Below are 18719 nucleotides of genomic sequence, written 5' to 3'. Positions count from 1 at the left end.
CTAAATGATAAGTGTCTGGAGTTATATGAGCTTGAAATGAGGGCACCTGTAGCCAGCTACTAGCTGTCTAGCTGGTTGGCTGTAAGCTGGCTAGCGGTTGGCTAGCTGGTTATCTATTCACTATTTATTTGCTATCCATTAGCTAACTAGCTTTCTATCTATTTGACTTACTTCAGGGTTGAATGAACGCTGGCGCATGTGGCTGCCGCTGCTCACCCACAGAAAAATCACCTTGAGAGTTTTGAAATGCGCTTATAAATGAAATGTATTGATATTAGTATTATTATTAACTCATTCCCGAAATTGTTCGGGTTTTGTTTTTTTTCTGTCTTCTGTGCCGATAAAGCGCTTGGCCAGACCTCTGGCAATGTTTTTTCGCTTCCACAAGGGGGCACCATTTGCCTTTTTTCCATGTTAGTGCTTTGTTACAATTTCAGCTGTTGTTCAAGCGCTATATAAACCAATACAGTATGTATTTTGTACATCTGCCCCCATTTCAATCTCAGATAACTCCAGTCCCATATCAGTAAGGAATTGACTCCTTTTTTTCTGATGAAAGAAGAGGGTCCAAGGATTCTTACGCTGCATTGAATGTTGATGTCGTCCTAAAATTCAATATTTTGTGGGTCCTGGAATTCGAGTGAGAATGACAAAAACCCTGGCAATGGCGTGGACCCATTTTTGCACATCGTCTGGCAGTCAATGAGTGAAAGAGCACAACAAGAGAAAGGAATCATTAAGGCAATTTGTAATTTGTATTTGCTTTCAAGATTTAGCTTGTAGTAGACGTGCACATTCCACTATGACGTCCCTGATCCACTGCTGAGAAGGACGCTTTGATCCTCTCCTCTTTCATATAGAACTGATTCATGTCACAAAGAGGGTACAGCAAGTCATTTGTTATTTATATTTTTTTACTTCAAGATCGCGCCACGAGAGTGGCTGCCTTTCCAGCAGCTCCTGTATTTTGTTTTTTTTTCTACTTCTTTCTTTCCTTTCCTCTTTCATAACTTTGCTGCTGTGAAATGTCAATTTCTCACTGCGAAACAAATAAAGGTACATCCAATCCTAAATAAGATTGACCTGCTTTGTGAAAACGTTGTGTTCCTGGCCGGGGAATGTCCCAAAGTCCTGGCGCCGGTTTCTCTTTATGGCCTCTAGATGGCGGTAGCGCCTCGGTGGTGGACCTTCACGACCGGAAGTTGGATGAAGAGGGGACAACAACTCGAAGGGACCCTCGGCGTGAGCCACCTGCATCGATGCCGAATGTGCAGGACGTAAAAGTCCAAAGTTGCCACCTCCCCACCACCGCGTCCCCCAAAGGCGCGTTGCGACTTAATCGGGTGAAAAGCAGCAATGATGACACTTTGGAGCCCGAATAAAGTGACCTGTTTGGATCGCTAAGCTAATGTTGCTAACCGAGTCGGCGTCTGGCGTTCCGTTGGAAGCGAAAGCAAAGGCGGAAGGGTACGTCCGCTTTTGACCATCCGATAGATAGATAAATCGAGCTGGCTACATAGCTAGCTAGCTATCGGATGTACCTTTATTTGTCTCGCAGTGGAAAATGTACATTTCACAGCAGCAAAGTTATGAAAGGAAGTGGAAAGGAAAGATAGAAATTTGCTATCTATTTGCTATCTAACTAGCTTTCTATTAGCTATGTTCTTGGGAGTTTTGAAAGGCGCTTATAAATACAATGTATTATTATTATTATTACACTAAAGTCTCGTTATATCGATCGTCAAGGGAGTCCGAAAAAATATCGATATAACCGGGACTATCGATATAACCGACCATGATTGCATGTAATTTTCTCAGTGCGTGCATAGAAATAGTACCGATATAACCGGGACTATCGATATATCCGATATCGATATAACGAGACTTTACTGTATTATTATTATTATTATTATTATTATTATTATTATCTATTAGCTAGCTAGCTTTCTTACTGTTTGAGTTACTTCCGGGTTGTGTGCACGCTGGCATGTGTGGCTGCCGCTGCTCACCCACAGAAAAACTGATCATGTGACTTAAGTGACCTTGAGATTTTTGAAAGGCACCTCGAAATTAAATGGATTATTATTATATAGCTATCTAACTGGCGAGTTGATTATTATTATTATTATTAGTAGTAGTATTGTTAGCCGTCTAGCTGGCTATATATAAGCTTGCTTACGATCTTACTTCCGGGTTGAGTGATCGCTGGTGCTTGTGGCTTCTGCTGCTCACTCACATAAAGACACTTATCGTGTGACTCTAAAGTGACCTTGAGAGTTTTCAAAGGCGCTTTCAAATGTATATATTATATATATATATATATATATATATATATATATATATATATATATATATATATATATATATATATATATATATATTACTAGAAATAAAATGTATTATTATTAAAGGCAGGGGGGTTTGCGAATGGGTAGCAGTGGATCTCCACATCCCCTCGGCGTCCATCTTGAAGGTTGTCTCTTCATGTCCGACAGACATCGACGACGGAGGACGGCGGGCGAGCCATGGAAAGGGAAGCGCAGCCCGAGCCCCTCCCCACCCTCAAACAAGAGCCCCCTGCCGTGAAAGAGGAAGAGGCTCTCGTCACGTCGTCCTTCCTTTTCATCCCCCTCAAGACCGAAGAGGACCAAGGCGCAAGGGGGGTGAGCAAAGGGGCGCAGCCCCCAAGAAGCCACTCGAACCCACACGGGAAGACGGAAGACCACGGCGACCCCCCACCCGGCGGCCTCCACGCCACACCATCCGATCCGGAGCAAAATCGGGGGCAGAACAAAAACTGGAACTGTTCCCAGTGTGGCAAAAGCTTCCGTGTCAAGTGGAACTTAAAAATCCACTTGAGAGGACACAGCGGAGAGAAACCCTTTACCTGCTCAAGTTGCGGGAAAGGCTTCACTGTCAAGGAAAGCTTAACCTGTCACCAGCGCACGCACACCGGTGAGAAACCGTTCGCCTGCCACCTTTGCGGCCTGCGATTCGCCCAGAGGGGCATCTTGAGGACCCACCTGAGGGTCCACACGGGGAAGAGAAGCTTTGCCTGCCTCCTTTGCGGGAAAAGGTTCTTGGAGAAAGGCCACTTGAAAAGTCACGCTGCCACCCACACCGGCGAGAAACCGTTTGCCTGCTCGCTGTGCGCCAAACGCTTCTCCCGAAAAACCACGTTAACCCGGCACGTGACGGCGCACGGCGGGGAGAGACTCTTCACCTGCTCTGTTTGCGGGCTGACCTTCGCGCGAAAGGCCAACTTGGCGGCGCACTCCAAAATACACTCTGGGGAGAAACCGTTTGCCTGCGCCGATTGCGGCAAGGCCTTCCTGTCCAAGACCAACTTGAAGGCGCACATCAGGACGCACACCGGCGAGAAACCCTTTGGCTGCTCGCTCTGCCAGAAACGCTTCATCCATCAGGGTGCCTTAAAAGTCCACACCAGAACGCACAGCGGCGACAAGCCCTTTGCCTGTTTGGTTTGCCATCACAGATTCACCGTCAAGGCCAATTTGACGCGACACACCAGGACGCACACCGGTGAGAAACCCTTTCATTGCAGCCGGTGCCACCGCAGATTCACCAGTAAGCAAGGCGTGAATCGACACCGATGTGGCGGTGAGCCTCACGCCAATCGCTGATGATCGCGTCCACTGACGCTATGCTAAGATGCTAAAGTCACTGGCCAACTTTTTGATCAGGTTGGAAGAATTATCTGAGGTTTCCTTCCTCACCGATGATCGAAAAAGCTCTACATATAGCTAGCTATCTATCTACTAGCTAGCTAGCTAACTTGTCCTGTGACTGTGAACTGACCTTGAGAGTTTTGAAGAGCGCTTGTAAATGAAATGTATTATCATAATTAGCTATCTATTAGCTCGCTAGCTAGCTTTCTATCCATTTCTATTCCATTTCTATCAATTATTATTATTATTATTATTATTATTATTATTATTATTATTATTATTATAAAACTATTTTCCAATCACGCAAGTGCCTGAATTTCATGTATTGCTATTTTTGGGACGTCCAAAACACTCATCTGGCTTTGAGTGGTTGTTGGTGGTGGTAATGGTGGAGGTTGGGGGGTGTTTTAGTGACCTCATAAATCACAAAAAGAAAATAGATGGTTTGAAAGAGGAGTAAAAGAAGCTATTTTTATAAAACAGCAAAACCCTTCACTAAATCGCCATGGTGGGGTGAGGTTTAATTTGGATCGTGCTTACAACACACTTCTGAGATCGTTACCACAGGGGCTTAGTTATGTTGATGAGGTGATACAAGAGCAAATGGGGCAATCAGGGCCAGTCGTAGACGATAATCAGTCAGGACAATAGAAGTAATCAGTGTAGCCTCAGGTAATAGTCCTCTGCCCCCGCCAACCTGAGAGCAGGGACCTATCAGAGCACAGGTCTGGCACCGCCACCTCTGGACAGTCAGGATATACAGGTATATATAGGGCCAAAACTACCAGCAAATTTTAGTTTGCTGACGAAGCCTCTTGGATGAGAAGCGAAACGTCCGACACCTTCAAAGAAGTACAGATAACGGCTGAAAAAACCTTTTCATCAACACTGTAAGAATCGAAACAAGGGTGCGGAAACCTGTGGACCCTGCCCACCACCTTTTCCGGCGACTCCCCCTCAGGCAGGCGCTACCAATCCAAATCTAGCAGACATTTCAACAACTTCTTCCCTTGTCGGCATGAACTCTTTGCTCAGTGGAGTAAAGAGTGATGAGCAAAGAGTGATTCTGATTCTGATAAAAAGATGTCGTGTTTTTGAACCAAACATTGACTACAATGAACAACAACAATAGTTCATGATCATAATTACAGGTAGGAAAAACCACAACAATGTCCATGACGGATGCACGGCTTTAGGAGGCCGCCATGTTTGTTTTTTTTTCTTTCTTTTGACTTCAAGATGGCGCCGCGAGAGTGGGTGCCTTTCCATCATCTCCTGTATTTTGTTTTTCTACTTCTTTCTTTCCTTTCCTCTTCCTTTCATGACTTTGCTGCTGTGAAATGTCAATTTCTCTACTGAATAAAGGCTAATCCAATTCAATAGAGTTTTGATGCGGATGAGGAACGGTCACAGCTTGGAATTGAAGCGGATTGACGTGAGACAGGAAATATGAGACGGTCTCTTTCATCAATGAATGCGACAGCTTTGTTTTTGCTTTCAACATTGATCCGTAGCCGGAGACTAGCCATTTCTCATCACACCGAGGGACAATTTAGGGTGTTCCCATAGAAAAGCCACACGGGCGCAGAGTGAACGTGCAAGCAGGTAAAGAAGACAAAGAAATCTGCATGAATAAAATAGGGCGTAGCAATGTATGCAAGTCCTTCTCAAAGTGTTTGTAAAATACATAAACAAAGCAACTTCCAGATGAGAAAATATGAATATGAATGCGCCATGATGTCACTGGTGAAAAGGATGCTTTGATCCTCTCTTTCACCTAGAACTGCTTATATTTTACAAAGAAGGTACAGCAAGTGCTGACGATTGAATGACTCTGTCTTTGTGTTGTTATGTTATTTGCAATTTTTTGTTTTTTTTGTTTTCAACGTTTACTCATTCCGATGAGCTCTCCAAGGCCCCCTGCTGCAGTGAGCAGTACTGCACTTTGTATTTGCCATGTATTAGCTAGGTAGTTAGCTGAATATCTATTAGCTAGCTAGCTGGCTATCTACTAACTATTTAATAGCTAGCTGGCTTTTTATTTATTTGAGTTATTCCGGGTTGAGTGAACAATGGGGCGTGTGGGTGCCGCTGCTCACCCACAGAAAAACTGATCCAGTGACTGTAAAGTGACCTTGAGAGTTTTGAAAGGCACTTAGAAATGACATTTATTATTACAGTAAAGTCTCGTTATATCGATATCGGATATATCGATAGTCCCGGTTATATCGATACTATTTCTATGCACGCATGGAGAAAATTACATGCAAACAGGGTCGGATATATCGATATTTTTTCGGACTCCCTTGAATATCGATATAACGAGACTTTACTGTATTATCATTATGATTAGAAGTTAGGAATTAACTCTTCTTTTCTGATGAAAGAAGAGAGTCTACGGTTTTTAACGCTGCATTGAATATTTATGTAGACCTCAAAGTCAATATTCTGCGGGCCCTGGAATTCAAGTGACAATGACAAAAACCCTGGCACTGGAGTGAATCAGAATCAGAAAGCCTTTAATAATCCCACAATGGGGAAATTTGAGTTGAGCCATTTTTGCACATCGTCTGCCAGTCAATGACAAATGGACATTTCACAGCAGCAAAGTTATGGAAGCAAGAGGAAAGGAAGGGAAGAAGTAGAAAGAAATGACGGTTTCCCCCCCAAAAATGGTCACAATCATAAATACCCAATATTCATTCAAACCACAAGATTTTATTTTTAATGAATGTCCTCGTTTCAAGCTCAGAAAACTCCACAGCCATCTAATTTAGGAATTAATGTCCTCATTTCAAGCTCAGATAACTCCAGAACCATCTAATTTAGGAATTAATGTCCTGATTTCAAGCTCAGATAACTCCAGAACCTTCTAATTTGGGAATTAATGTCCTGATTTCAAGATCAGATAACTCCAGGGCCATCTAATTTAGGAATTATAGTCCTCATTTTAAGATCAGATAACTCCAGAGCCATCTAACTTAGGAATGAATGTCCTCATTTCAAGCTCAGATAACTCCAGACCCATCTAACGTAGGAATTAATGTTCTCATTTTAAGATCACATAACTCCAGACAGATCTAATTTAGGAATTAAAGTCCTCATTTTAAACTCAGATAACTCTAGAGCCATCTAATTTAGGGATTAATGTCCTCATTTCAAGCTCAGACAACTCCAGAGCCATCTATCAATGAATGTCCTCATTTCAAGCTCAGATAACTCCAGAGCCATCTAATTTAGGAATGAATGTCCTCATTTCAAGACCAGATAACTCCAGAGCCATTAATTTAGGAATTAACTCTTTTTTTCTGATGAAAGAAGAGAGTCTTAGGTTTCTTAGGCTGCGTAGAATGTCGATGTAGCCCAAAACCTCGTTCGGGTGATCCGACGCCCGATCCGGTGGCGCTCTGCAACAAGAATGACAAACGTCATCTGCTACAGCGATGCCTGATGTTTCAGCAAACAAGTGCAAGAAACGTTTTCTAGTCGTTGGCGCAGCAGCCATAAGTGCTAACTAGCGTTGAGCGACGCACGTCTCAAGGGCACACGGCGCCAAACCCCAAACAACAACAGTCACAACACAAACAATCACGATTGAGAGTCCAAAAGTCAAAAAGTGTCCTGGAAGGGGAGCGAGGCCAACCGGGGATTAGGCGCCAACCTCCTGAGGGTTCCGGCGGCCGGCGCAGCGGTGCGACTTGACCTGGCCCTGACGGGAAAAGCTTCGGTCGCAGACACTGCAGCGGAAGGGCTTCTCGCCCGTGTGCACCCGGGTGTGCAGGACCAACCCGCCGTTGCGGGTGAAGCCCTTGCCGCACACGGCGCAGATGAAGGGCTTGGTCCCGGTGTGCCCGCTCTTGTGCGCCAGCAGGTTTTTCTTATCCATGAAGGTCTGGCCGCACACCGAGCAGCTAAAGGGTTTGTCCCGCAAGTGCCTGAGGGCATGGCGGCTCAGGCTGGACTTGAGAGTGAAGCTCTGACCGCAAACGGCGCAGAGATGCGGTCTCTCTCCGCTGTGCATGCGGGCGTGCGAGTCCAAGCCCTTCTTTTCCGTGAAGGTCTTGCCGCAGAGCGAGCAGGCGAAGGGTTTCACCCCGGCGTGCCTCAACATGTGGCTCTGCAGATACGCCTTGACCAAGAAGCTCTGGTCGCACAGCGAGCAGGAGAAGGGTTTGTCGCCCGTGTGTATCCGCACGTGCGACGTCAATTGCTTCTCCTCGACGAATCGGCGGTCGCAGTGCGAGCAGGCGAAAGGTTTCTCCTCGCTGTGTTCTTTGGTGTGTCTGCTCAAATTGGACTTGAAAGAGAAGCGTTTGCCGCAGACCGAGCAGGCGAAGGGTTTCTCGCCCGTGTGTTTCCTGGCGTGGCTGTGCCGGATCAGGCTGTCCTTGGCCGTGAACCTCTTGCCGCAGAGAGAGCAGGCGAAGGGTTTCTCCCCGGTGTGCACCGCAAAGTGCTTGGTCAAATTGGACTTGACAGAGAAGCCGCGGCCACAAACGGAGCACCCAAAGGGTTTCTCGCCCGTGTGGGTTCTGGCATGGGTCGGCAGGGCCGACTTGAAGGCAAACCTTTTGCCGCAAATGGAGCAGGCAAATGGTTTTTCCACTGGGTGCGTTTTGACGTGCTCTCTCCGCAGCGCCTTGCTGGGAAATGTCTGGTCGCAGTGAGCGCACGGAAAACATCCGACGTTGCTCTGGCGTGTCGCGTCACCTTCGGGCTCTTCGTCGGAGGAGGAGGAGAGCGGCGCCATGAGGCCGCCTGTCGACGGCCCCGCGCCACCTTCGCCGTCGACTTTGCTCTCGGCGGGCGTTGGAAACCGGCTCACTTCTTCCTCCTTCTCTTCTTTTTTGATAAGGGCGGGCTCGTCTTCCTCTAGAATGATCAGCAACTCGGGTTCCTTCTCCTCGTCGCTGTCCACGTGCTCCTGCAGCCAAGGATCTTCTTCCTTGACGTCTCCTCAAGGGGGCGACAAGAACACAATTGAGCGAGTCAAACTTCAGATTATGACTTTGATGCTGCGTAAAGGGAAGATCGGGCCCCAAAATATCCAGCCTGACCCGACCCGCATGTACATGTAAGAGCCGACTTACGACCGAGTTCCGTTCCGACCAATCGGTCGTAAGTCAAAATGGTTGGAAGTCAAAACCCATTCAAAATGTTGAATAAAGACTCGGAGGCTAAATGACTCGCAAACCCCACCCCAGGTGTCATCACACAGTCGATTGCTGTGCGAGAGTGAGATGCTGGCTGGCCAAAATTGTCACATGCGTTGCTGGCCTGCTAGCGCGTTGCGGTGCCAGGCATAGAATTAAAATTTAAAAAATACGGTCTGGAGGTAGTGGTCTTAAGTTGAGCCGGTCGTAAGTCGGATGTTACCTGTATTTAAGCCCGACCCGACGCGAGACCGACTGATGAACTTGATTTTCAGCTCCGAGCCAGAAGCAAACCCAAATTTTACGTCATTTGTGAGGACTCGAGAGGATTTATAATCACAAATGAAAGTCTTTGTAACACAATCGAAGTGAAACTAGATTGTATAAACGTTTACATCTTCGATCTTTCTATGGTGGTGACTTGAACCAACTATTTTCTATCATTGACGGAAAATTTAAGGTTGTCCGTCATTTGGACGGCTTGTGCCATAAAGCACAGCACTGCAGCAACGGTACCACCTTAAGAAGCAAGGCACTTTAAGCGAGAGAGACAAGAACACAGAAATACAATCGATCGATATCAATAAATTAGAAAAACAAAACAAGAATTACTTGATCATTATCATTACTTTAGTATCCACACATCGTTTTAGTTTACACTTTTAGAAACATTAAAAAAAAGAAGTCCACGAGAGAGAAGCCCCGCCCCTGCCGAGCCTGAGCACGACCTAGACCAGGCATGGGCAAACTACGGCCCGCAGGCCACATACGGCCCGTTAGGCTTTTCAATCCGGCCCGCCGAACTTGCCCAAATTATAGTACAAACAGTGTCTAAAACTCATGACAAAAAGCTAGCGAACAACAGGGCAGATAACTGAAAAGTTGCCTGCCCCATTTTTCCCAACTTGAAGCAAAATGAGACCAATCCCAATTAGAAACATCCCAATTAGAAACAAGTTTTTTTTTTAATCAAGAATGCACCAACTACAAATGCTAGCTTGCTTAATTTACGTCAAATGCGCATGGCTGTAAATTTCGCCACAGTAGTTGATTGTCATTGTGGTGCACAATGCAACGTTTGCATTGATTCCTACGAGCCACTAAGCCCCTTTCATAAGTCTCACGTACACTTTACAGTCACGGTTTAATGTAAATTTACGTTTTGTAGCGTCACATATGTTGTTAGCTTCTTTTGAATCTTTCTTCTAGTTTGAGGTTCTGTGCATCTATTTTGGAAAATGACATGCAATTGCACGACTTTGTAACGCTTGCGAAAGTCCGGAAGAAAGAAGCAGGCTTCTGATTGGCTGCCGAGCCGAGTATGCAAATTTCAACTGCAGGTAGTCTATGTTTGTGTGCTCGGCGACGGTACACGTGTATTGTTAGCGCGTGACGGCGAGAGCGTCAGTGAGGAGTTTGTTGAGCGCGCGGTCAGGACAAACCATCTATGATTTGGCGGAATTTAACACAAGTAGGTATTATTGAGCTTGAATATTTCGTTGTGTAATAATGTGTTTTGAATGTTGAAAGTGATTCCATTTTTCAATAAATGTTGATTTCTTTGCCCCTTCGATGGAAACTTAAAAACAGACGCAATCTTGATAAATCACAGTGCATATGTTATTTTAATCTATTTCCATTTCCTCCTCCAAGTATCTGCGAAATAGTCTGTAAATGCCATATCTTGCATATTCCTTGAGACAAATTTATTAACTGATCAGGGATATTTTTCACATTTGAAAGACAGTTAATAAATTGGGTTGTAGTGTTTTTACTGTGCTATGAGGTTTGTACATACTACATTTAAAGGACAACCGGCACCATTTTTTGTTTCCCACTGACATCAGAAAAACGTTTTATAGCATCTAAAATACCCAAATCAGGCAGGCTGATATTTTTAGTTAAATGAAAAACACCAATAAAAATGACTTCAAAATGAATCCGGAAATGGTCAGTTTCAGAAGGTCCCACCCCTCTGTTCGTGACGTCACGCCAAGACGTCTTGCCTTGCTCGAGAATCAAAACAATGGCTTCAGATTCGGAGAAGATGTTTTCTTGTTCTTGTTCTTCTGAAGAGGAAAGCATAAATGTTTGCAATTGATTCGAGGAGTCCTCCCATATCAATTCGAGCCGTTAATGACAGCAATGTAGCACCCAGAAAAAGCAGAAGATTGCGCCCAAGTGCCGTTGGAAATGGGCTGATTTGTCAGCTGGGAATTTGTGTCAGCGAATATCAAATAGTAGTCTTGGTGCAACACACAACGATTCACCATCGCTTTATTTATGTGTTTTCCTTCTAATTTCGCCATCAACACAGATCAACACGAAGTTTTCAGACCAAACAAAGTACCCAAAATGCATTGTATGTCGCTTTCTCGGTCAGGGGCGGTCCAAACGTGACGTCACATGGGGATCGTCATCAACTCGAAAACAAGACTTCATGAATATTCAGCGCAAGTCTTAAAACGTAAACTATAGCTATATGCTGTGGAATCTTTGTAAAATACGCTCAGTCGAGGTCATTTGAAGTGATTTTATAAATTATGGACATAACTTGTTTGGAGTATTTCCGGCCCAAACACTCCCTCCAAATGCTCCTGGCCCGGCCCCTCTGTCAAATTTTAGAACCCAATGCGGCCCGCGAGTCAAAAAGTTTGCCCACCCCTGACCTAGACGTTATGATTGACATTTATAGCCTGACCCGAAATTGGGGTCCCTCAAAATAACAATCATTGGGGGGGGGGGGCGGAAACAACCACGCATCGAATGGAGACAAGAGAAAAAGAACGAAGTGAGCCAACCTGCCCGGCGGAGGAGCGCATCCTCTTGCTGACGACCACACAGTGCCTCGTCCTTTTGGCTCCGCCAGATTTCCTCCTCGTATTCTTCCTTTTTCACGCTCACTGTGCACATTTTCACCCCCCTCGACAACGCCCGACTTTCGGCCCGACGTCTGCCGAGCCGGCGAACGTACAAGGCGTGTCTCTTTGTTTGCTAGCTCGGCCCAGCTAAGCTAACCGGGCCCCAAGAAGAAGCCCCCCCCCCCGCACTTGCAGCGAGATGATTTAACCAGGTAGAGAATATTGATCGAATTATGGTTGAGCTTGGTGGTGACGGAGGTGTCGTTGACGTTCTTCACAAATTCCGAGTGGGGAGAGGGGGGGGGGTCATTTAGCTTCGCCGAGTGATTCGATTCCAAACGGTGCCCGGAAGTACATCGGGAGCGGAAGAAGGCGGGGGAAAAGATGAGCTCTCGTTTCATTCCGCTCTCAGAGGACACTGGCGCCACGCGTGGCGAATCGGCGAATCGGTGCCCGCGCGGCTCCCCAAAGAGCCAGACGCCGCCACATTTGGCCGTGGCCAACCGCGCCAGTGCCACGACGAGCACTCGACAGAACGCGCAGGAAATTTCAAGGAACATGAAAGAACATTTCAAGCATGTTTTTGTGACGGGGTCACGAGTGTCGACTGGAAGTCGGGGTTTGCGCCCGGAAGCCTCAGGAAACTATGATGGGTGGAAACAATGGATTATTATTATTATTATTATTATTAGTAGTAGTAGTAGTAGTAGTAGTAGTAGTAGTAGTAGTAGTATTGTTATTATTATTGTTGTTCTTATTATTATTATGAAAGAATATTCTCCAGGAACTATTTGAATGAAGCGCGAGAGTCACCGGAAATACACGACGCCACCAAAGCGACGTCACAGCCGGGCGAGCTACGAAGAGCCCGTTTAGACAAACCATATTTGCGTCGCAATGAGGGAGGAAATCGTATTCATTCAGACGGAATATCCAAATAATACTATACAAAAATACACATAGTGAAACACTTGTATTGGTAAATATAAACTCTGACACGTATATTGTGATTTGCATGTTTGGGGGCTGGGCTAGTCGGGGGAGCATGACGTCACGGAGAAAGGGAGGAGCCGAGAACTAGGAGTTCGCGAGAGAGCCTGAGTAGAATGACTCAGTGTCATTTATGCCACCAACATCTCCGGTATGAATGTGCTAACTGCTTTTTTGCTTAATAAAAGCCTGACCAGCTGTGCCAGTGACTGTGTACATCAAAAAATACCATGTGACTGTATAGTGTCCTTAAGAGTGTTTGAAAGGCGCTTATAAATGAAATGTATTATTATAATTATTTATCACGCCGACGGGCATTACAGTATTGTTATGTGCTGTGTGCCACTCTCTCCGCTAGATGGCAGCAACGCCTTGGCTAATGTGTTCCGCGAGCGGATGTGATGCGACATTCACCGGAAGTCGTAATGTTCTGTTGGCAACACTGGTGTTTTTACGTTCCAACCACCAGTTTCAAAGCCAACGCAGGACGCCTAACGCTACATTACAGTACATATAAATATTAATACTTTCATATTTCTGTCTGGTTGCCCCAGTGCGCGTCGAAATTTCTTCAGCCGATTTAGCTTAGCCTAACAAAGAGGCAGGCTAGTTAGCGACGCTAAGTGCAAGTTCGAGTGTGGTGTGAAAATGTGTGCGAAACGTGTGAAAGAAGAAGAGTACGAGCAGGAAGTTTGTCCGGCGGAAGTGAGCGAGCGACGAGGACCGCGACTGGACGCGGCTTGCAAGAAGCAAGCCGACAAGCTGGAGCTCGGAGGAAAAGGTGCCTTCCAAATCATTGTTGACCAAACACGCGTTTCGTTACTTCACAGTAGTCTTGGATTTTGTGTGTGTGTGTGTGTGTGTTTTATTGCCATTGCTGTCAGCGTCGTCACTAAAAAACGTGAAAAGAAAAAAAAGACGTCTGAGTACGTCTGGAATGTCCAAGAATTGGGGTTCAGACATGGAGCTATTAGCGATCTAGCTAGCTATCTAGCTACTATTCGCTATCTACGGTATTATCTATCTATCTATCTATCTATCTATCTATCTATCTATCTATCTATCTATCTATCTATCTATCTATCTATCTATCTATCTATCCATTTAGCTATCTAGCTATCTATCTAGCTTGCTGTTCGCTATCTACAGTTTTAGCTATCTACGTTCATCCAAACGTCAAGTGAAAAAAAACGAGGACTTGATTGCGTCGCGGCTACGCTAGCAACTGTCATTTATTAGTTGGCTAGCTGGCTATCTATTAGCTATATAGCTGGCGCGTGTGGCTGCCGCTGTTCACCCACAGAAAAACTGTTCCCGTGACTGTAAAATGACCTTGAGAGTTTTGAAAGGCGCTTAGAAATCACATGTATTATTATTATTATTATTATTCTGTTTTGATGCCCGCTGGGATTTCCCAGAGGTCCTGACCTTGTGCTCGTTCCATGCAGAGGATGCCGCAGAGGAAGAAATGCTGCTGCGGTCTCCCGACATGAAGGAGGAGCGGGATGAAAAGCCCCTCCACCCAAAAGAGGAAGAGGGCGACCTGACGGGGTGGTCCGTGACCTTTGTCACTCGGAAGAGCGAAGATGATGAGGATGAAGGTCGGCGTAGGGGGAGGAGAGAGCTTCGAAGCGGCGGTGGCGGGACCCCAAATCAACCGGAAGAAGGTGACACGTCACAAGCAGACGGCCTCCTGGCTCCGCTATCAGACAGCGAGCCCGCCACGTCGCACACCGACGACGACGACGGCGAGGAAGCCGACGAAGCCGTCGCGGCATTTCACGCCGACGGCAAGCGCTGCAAATGCCGCCAGTGCGGGAAAACGTTTGCAGACCGCTGGGTGTTGAAACGGCACAGCAGGATACACACCGGCGAGAAACCTTTTGCCTGCTCCGTTTGCAGCCAGAGGTTCGCCTACAAAAGCCATTTGACCAAACACACCGTCACGCACACCGGTGAGAAACCTTTCGCCTGCTCCGTTTGCGGCCAACGCTACTCGGTCAAGAGAGACTTGAGGAATCACGCCAGGATCCACAGCGGGGAGAAACCTTTTTCCTGCTCGGACTGCGGCCAGAGATTCTCTCTCAAGGGAAACTTGACCATCCACTCCCGGACACACACCGGAGAGAAACCTTTTGAATGCTCATTGTGCGCTCAGAGATTCTCCCACAAAAGTCAGCTGACGGTGCACACCAGAGCGCACACCGGCGAGAGGCCATACGCCTGCGCCGTCTGTGCTCAGAGTTTCTCCGAAAACAAAGATCTGAGAGAACACTTCAAAACGCACAGCGGCGAGAAACCCTACGCCTGCGCCGTTTGCGGCAACAGTTTCTCCTACAAGGGACATTTGACCATACACGCCAAAATACATAGTGGGGAGAAACCCTTCACCTGCTCTATTTGCGGCCAAATATTTACTCGCAGGGATGATTTGACCAGCCACACCAGAACACACACGCAGTAGTCCGGCTGTTGATGCGTGCAATGACCAATTCCGTGTACAGTGATACCTCAGCTTACGAACTTAATTGGTTCCCAGAAAGTGTGTGTTAGGCGAAAAGTCCGTCTGCCAAACATTTATTTCCCATAAGAAACCATTCAAAATGAGAGTAATCGATTCCCAGGTCCCCATAAAACATAATTTTATACTAAGTAAGCCTTAAAACTACACAAAATATACCTTATTTTATGTATAATAAATGCGCTATTGGATTGTAATGAAAGAAATAAACTGTACTGTATAATAAAGTCGTTTTGTTTACCTTTGTGATGGTCGATGTAGTTGTGGTAAATTCATACTGTCTACTTGTTATCTAATTTACAACAGAGTCTTTTCTTACAGACAGTGGCTTTTTTTAGGTGTTCAATTACCTTACATGTTTCGGCGTATACTTCCGCCTTCGCCAGAGTGTCACGGATGTTGTTGTGACGCACCTTTTTCAGCTGATGTTACGATGATGGCGTGACCTACCTGTCAGATCTGACAGGCAAGTCACGCCCCCCGCTGTCCGCTCGTCCCTCCAGGATGCTGCTCCAGGTGGTAGATAGCATGGAAGATCCATCTTCCCTGTTGATGGTCCTTGGTTCTCGCTTCCGGATTTCAATGGCCTCCCTGATCCAGCGCTGAAGTTTGTTTTCTTCGGTGCGGATGACTCTGGCCTTCTCCCAGTCCATGATGTGATTCTCTCTTTTGCAGTGGTCTGTGCTTGTTCTTTTATTGCTTTTGTTTGTATTGTTGCTGTCTCCTCACACTCTTTTTTTTTTCCTTGTATTAAAACTTCCTGTCTCCCCGATGTATGATTTATTGCATGATTTGCATCTTTTAATGTGGGCACATTAAACATACGTATACAGGTGCGGCTTGTGTATATACAAAATCGGTTTTCCTCTAAGAATATAGTGGGTGAGGCTTATAATCAGGTGCGCTCTATAGTCCGGAAATTAGGGTAAACCAAAATACATTCACAGGAGGATGAGATTTTGAAATTCCAAATGAAAAAACATTATTGCATCAAATCAACAAACATTTTGAATTCAAGTCAAACAATTTATTCATACATACAATGTTTTTCTTAAAGGACAACCGACATCACTTTTTTGTTTCCTAACTGACATCAGAAAAATGTTTTATAGCATCTAAAATACACAAAACACGTAGTATGATATTTTTAGTCAAATGCAAAACACCAATAAAAATGACTTAAAGTGAGCAAAATCTGCAAAAAAAATGAACCTGGAAGGGGCCAGTTTCAGAAGGTCCCGCCCCCTTGTTCGTGGTATCATCCCAAGACGTCTTGCCTTGCTCGAGAATCAAAACAATGGCTTCAGATTCGGAAAAGATACTTTCTTGTTACTCATCCAGTTATGAATATGATTCAAATAGTTCTGAAGAGGAAAGCATACATGTTTGCAATCGATTAAAGTATTTATTCCGTGCCATTTTGAGGTATCTGGGGGCGGGAAATGTAGCACCAAAAAGAGGCAGAAAATGGGGACAAAGCTCTGTGTAAGGAATTAATTAATCAGCCCGTTTCCACAGGCTAATTAATTCCTTACACGGAGCTTTGTCGCCCTCTTCTGCCTCTTTTTGGTGCTACGCGAAGTTTTCAGACCAAAGTACAGCAAAATGCATTGACGTGATGGAAGGACTGCTACAATGTGTACTTTTTTCGGTCAGGGGCGTTCCTTCAGTGAGGTAACGTGAGGACTTGTCACCTACTCAAAAATAAGACTTCCGGAATATTCAGCGCGAGTCTTAAAACGTCAAATATAGCTATATGTGATGGAATCTTAGTAAAATACGCTCAGTAAAAGTCATTTGAAGCCATTTTACAAATTATGGACACGACTTGTCCGAAGACGTCGGTTGTCCTTTAAGTGACTTACACAATCAATCCCGTGCTATTTTGATATGCGACGCTATTACAGAGAAGACAAAGAGAACAGACTACGTAAAACATTTCTGACTAGTGTCGACTTCAACAAATTTGTTTGCTTTGAAGGTTTTTAATTAAAAAAAAGACAATTTGTTTGCTGCCTGTTTTTAACGTATTTTATAGTTTTACTCTTGTTCTCCATATTGAAACCATTCGCCATGTTGGATGTCAATACTGCAATGCACCATGGGTAAATGAATATTCGATTAGCTCTTTTGGCAGTTTCTTTCGGATCACGAAAAAGCCCGAGATATCATCGACGACGACGACTTTGAACGCAGCAACACAAATGCAAGGTGATTGTGACTCGATGTTGCTAAGGCAAGATGGCCGCCAACGGAAGTTCAAACCTCGGAAGGAAAATGAACACTTTTCAATTGCTATTTTTCTAAATGTGTTGCTTTAGCTATTTTAACCGAACTACTGTATTTATTCAAGTATAACGCGCACAATTTTCTACCTAAAAAGAAACTCAAGGTTTGGGTGCGCGTTATAAACGAGGCCTGGAAAAAAATTCTCATATACTGTACAGTGAGACCTCAACTTACAAACACCTCAACTTACAAACTTTTTGTCTTACAAACGTCAAATTTATGTAAATTAAACCTTATAATAAGCACTATTTTCATAATACACGCCCACCACGGCTGGCGGAGTGATCTTCGGCGGAAGCACACGACCGAACAGCACCAGAGGTTAAGTTATCAACAGTCCTTATAGAAGGTGACTCTCCTTCCATAAGCCATCAACGACCATCAAAAAGGTAAATAAAACTTTATTTTACAGCACAGTTTATTTCTTTAATTACAGTCGTCATGTAATGCGCCTCTCTTTCCAAACAGCAATTCCCTTTGACCTTCAACGCCATTCCATCAAGTCATCAATGACTATCACAAATGTAAATAAAGTGACTTTATGATACAATGCAGTGTATTTCTTTCATTACAATACCATAGCACATTTATTATGCATAGGATAAGGTAGGTTCTGTGTAGTTTTAAGGCTTATTTAGTTGAAAAGTATATTTTATGGAAACCCGGGAACGGATTATTCCCATTTTAATGGTTTCCTATGGGAATTTTTTTTTTTTAGATACATACTTTTCGCCTTACACACTCTGTCTGGGAACCAATTAAGTTTGTAAGTTGAGGTCTTACTGTATATTGAAAGGACAATCGACAACTCCGGACAAGTTGCGTCCATAATTTGTAAAATGACTTCAAATGACTTCTACTGAGCGCATTTAACAAAGATTCCACCGCATATAGCCATATTTTACCTTTTAAGACTCGCGCTGAATATTCAGGAAGTTTTGTTTTCGAGTTGATGGCGATTCCTGAAATGACGTCACATTAGTAACGCCCGTGACCGACAAAGTGACACACGATGCATTTTGGGCACTTTTTTTCGTCTGAAAACACAGTGTTGATCGTGCAATTCGAAGCAAAACTACATAAATTACGCAATGGTGAATCGTTGTGTGTCGCATCGCAGCCAATTGTGGTAACACGCATAAAGAAGGTGTTAAGTTGACACAAATTCCCAGCGGACAAATCAGCCCATTTCCAACGGATCTTGGGCGCCATCTTG

At 44.8% G+C, this 18719-nt stretch overlaps 3 protein-coding genes across 4 annotated transcripts; 2 read left to right on the top strand and 1 right to left on the bottom strand.

The window, feature by feature from the left end:
* Positions 1-1020: 1020 nt before the first annotated feature.
* LOC148900122 (uncharacterized) lies at positions 1021-5560 on the top strand. Its single transcript, XM_088991700.1, has 2 exons — positions 1021-1467; positions 2496-5560. Exon 2 carries the CDS (start codon positions 2526-2528, stop codon positions 3642-3644), a length of 1119 nt encoding a protein of 372 aa, XP_088847826.1. The 5' UTR covers positions 1021-1467; positions 2496-2525; the 3' UTR covers positions 3645-5560.
* A 627-nt stretch (positions 5561-6187) lies between these two features.
* LOC148900121 (uncharacterized) lies at positions 6188-12052 on the bottom strand. Of its 2 annotated transcripts, none has more exons than XM_088991649.1 (2): positions 11644-12052; positions 6188-8645 (listed from the first exon to the last, which is right to left on the bottom strand). In XM_088991649.1, exons 1-2 carry the CDS (start codon positions 11753-11755, stop codon positions 7339-7341), a joined length of 1419 nt encoding a protein of 472 aa, XP_088847775.1. In that variant the 5' UTR covers positions 11756-12052; the 3' UTR covers positions 6188-7338. The 2 variants fall into 2 exon arrangements, with proteins under 2 accessions (XP_088847775.1, XP_088847776.1); XM_088991650.1 differs by having other exon boundaries at positions 6188-8642.
* Positions 12053-13114: 1062 nt separating this feature from the next.
* LOC148900120 (uncharacterized) lies at positions 13115-15933 on the top strand. The gene is made up of 2 exons (XM_088991697.1): positions 13115-13474; positions 14142-15933. The coding sequence occupies exons 1-2, from the start codon at positions 13342-13344 to the stop codon at positions 15155-15157; spliced, it is 1149 nt and encodes a 382-aa protein (XP_088847823.1). The 5' UTR covers positions 13115-13341; the 3' UTR covers positions 15158-15933.
* The last annotated feature ends 2786 nt before the right edge of the window (positions 15934-18719 follow it).

This window comes from Hippocampus bargibanti, linkage group LG03 (assembly GCF_051943395.1).
Source record: "Hippocampus bargibanti isolate YZ-2025 linkage group LG03, ASM5194339v1, whole genome shotgun sequence".
In the NCBI taxonomy this organism is placed as follows: domain Eukaryota; kingdom Metazoa; phylum Chordata; class Actinopteri; order Syngnathiformes; family Syngnathidae; genus Hippocampus; species Hippocampus bargibanti.
The sequence above is the reverse complement of the archived record's forward strand: the minus strand, read 5'-3'. Positions and strand labels throughout refer to the sequence as shown.

Excerpts from the sequence above, each read along its gene's own strand:
- LOC148900122 (XM_088991700.1), top strand. The coding sequence starts at position 2,526 with ATGGAAAGGGAAGCGCAGCCCGAGCCCCTCCCCACCCTCAAACAAGAG.
- LOC148900121 (XM_088991649.1), bottom strand. The coding sequence starts at position 11,755 with ATGTGCACAGTGAGCGTGAAAAAGGAAGAATACGAGGAGGAAATCTGG. Across the intron at positions 8,646-11,643 it reads TGCGCTCCTCCGCCGGGCAG|GAGACGTCAAGGAAGAAGAT; the intron begins GTTGGCTCACTT and ends CGCCCCCTTGAG.
- LOC148900120 (XM_088991697.1), top strand. The coding sequence starts at position 13,342 with ATGTGTGCGAAACGTGTGAAAGAAGAAGAGTACGAGCAGGAAGTTTGT. Across the intron at positions 13,475-14,141 it reads GCTGGAGCTCGGAGGAAAAG|AGGATGCCGCAGAGGAAGAA; the intron begins GTGCCTTCCAAA and ends CGTTCCATGCAG.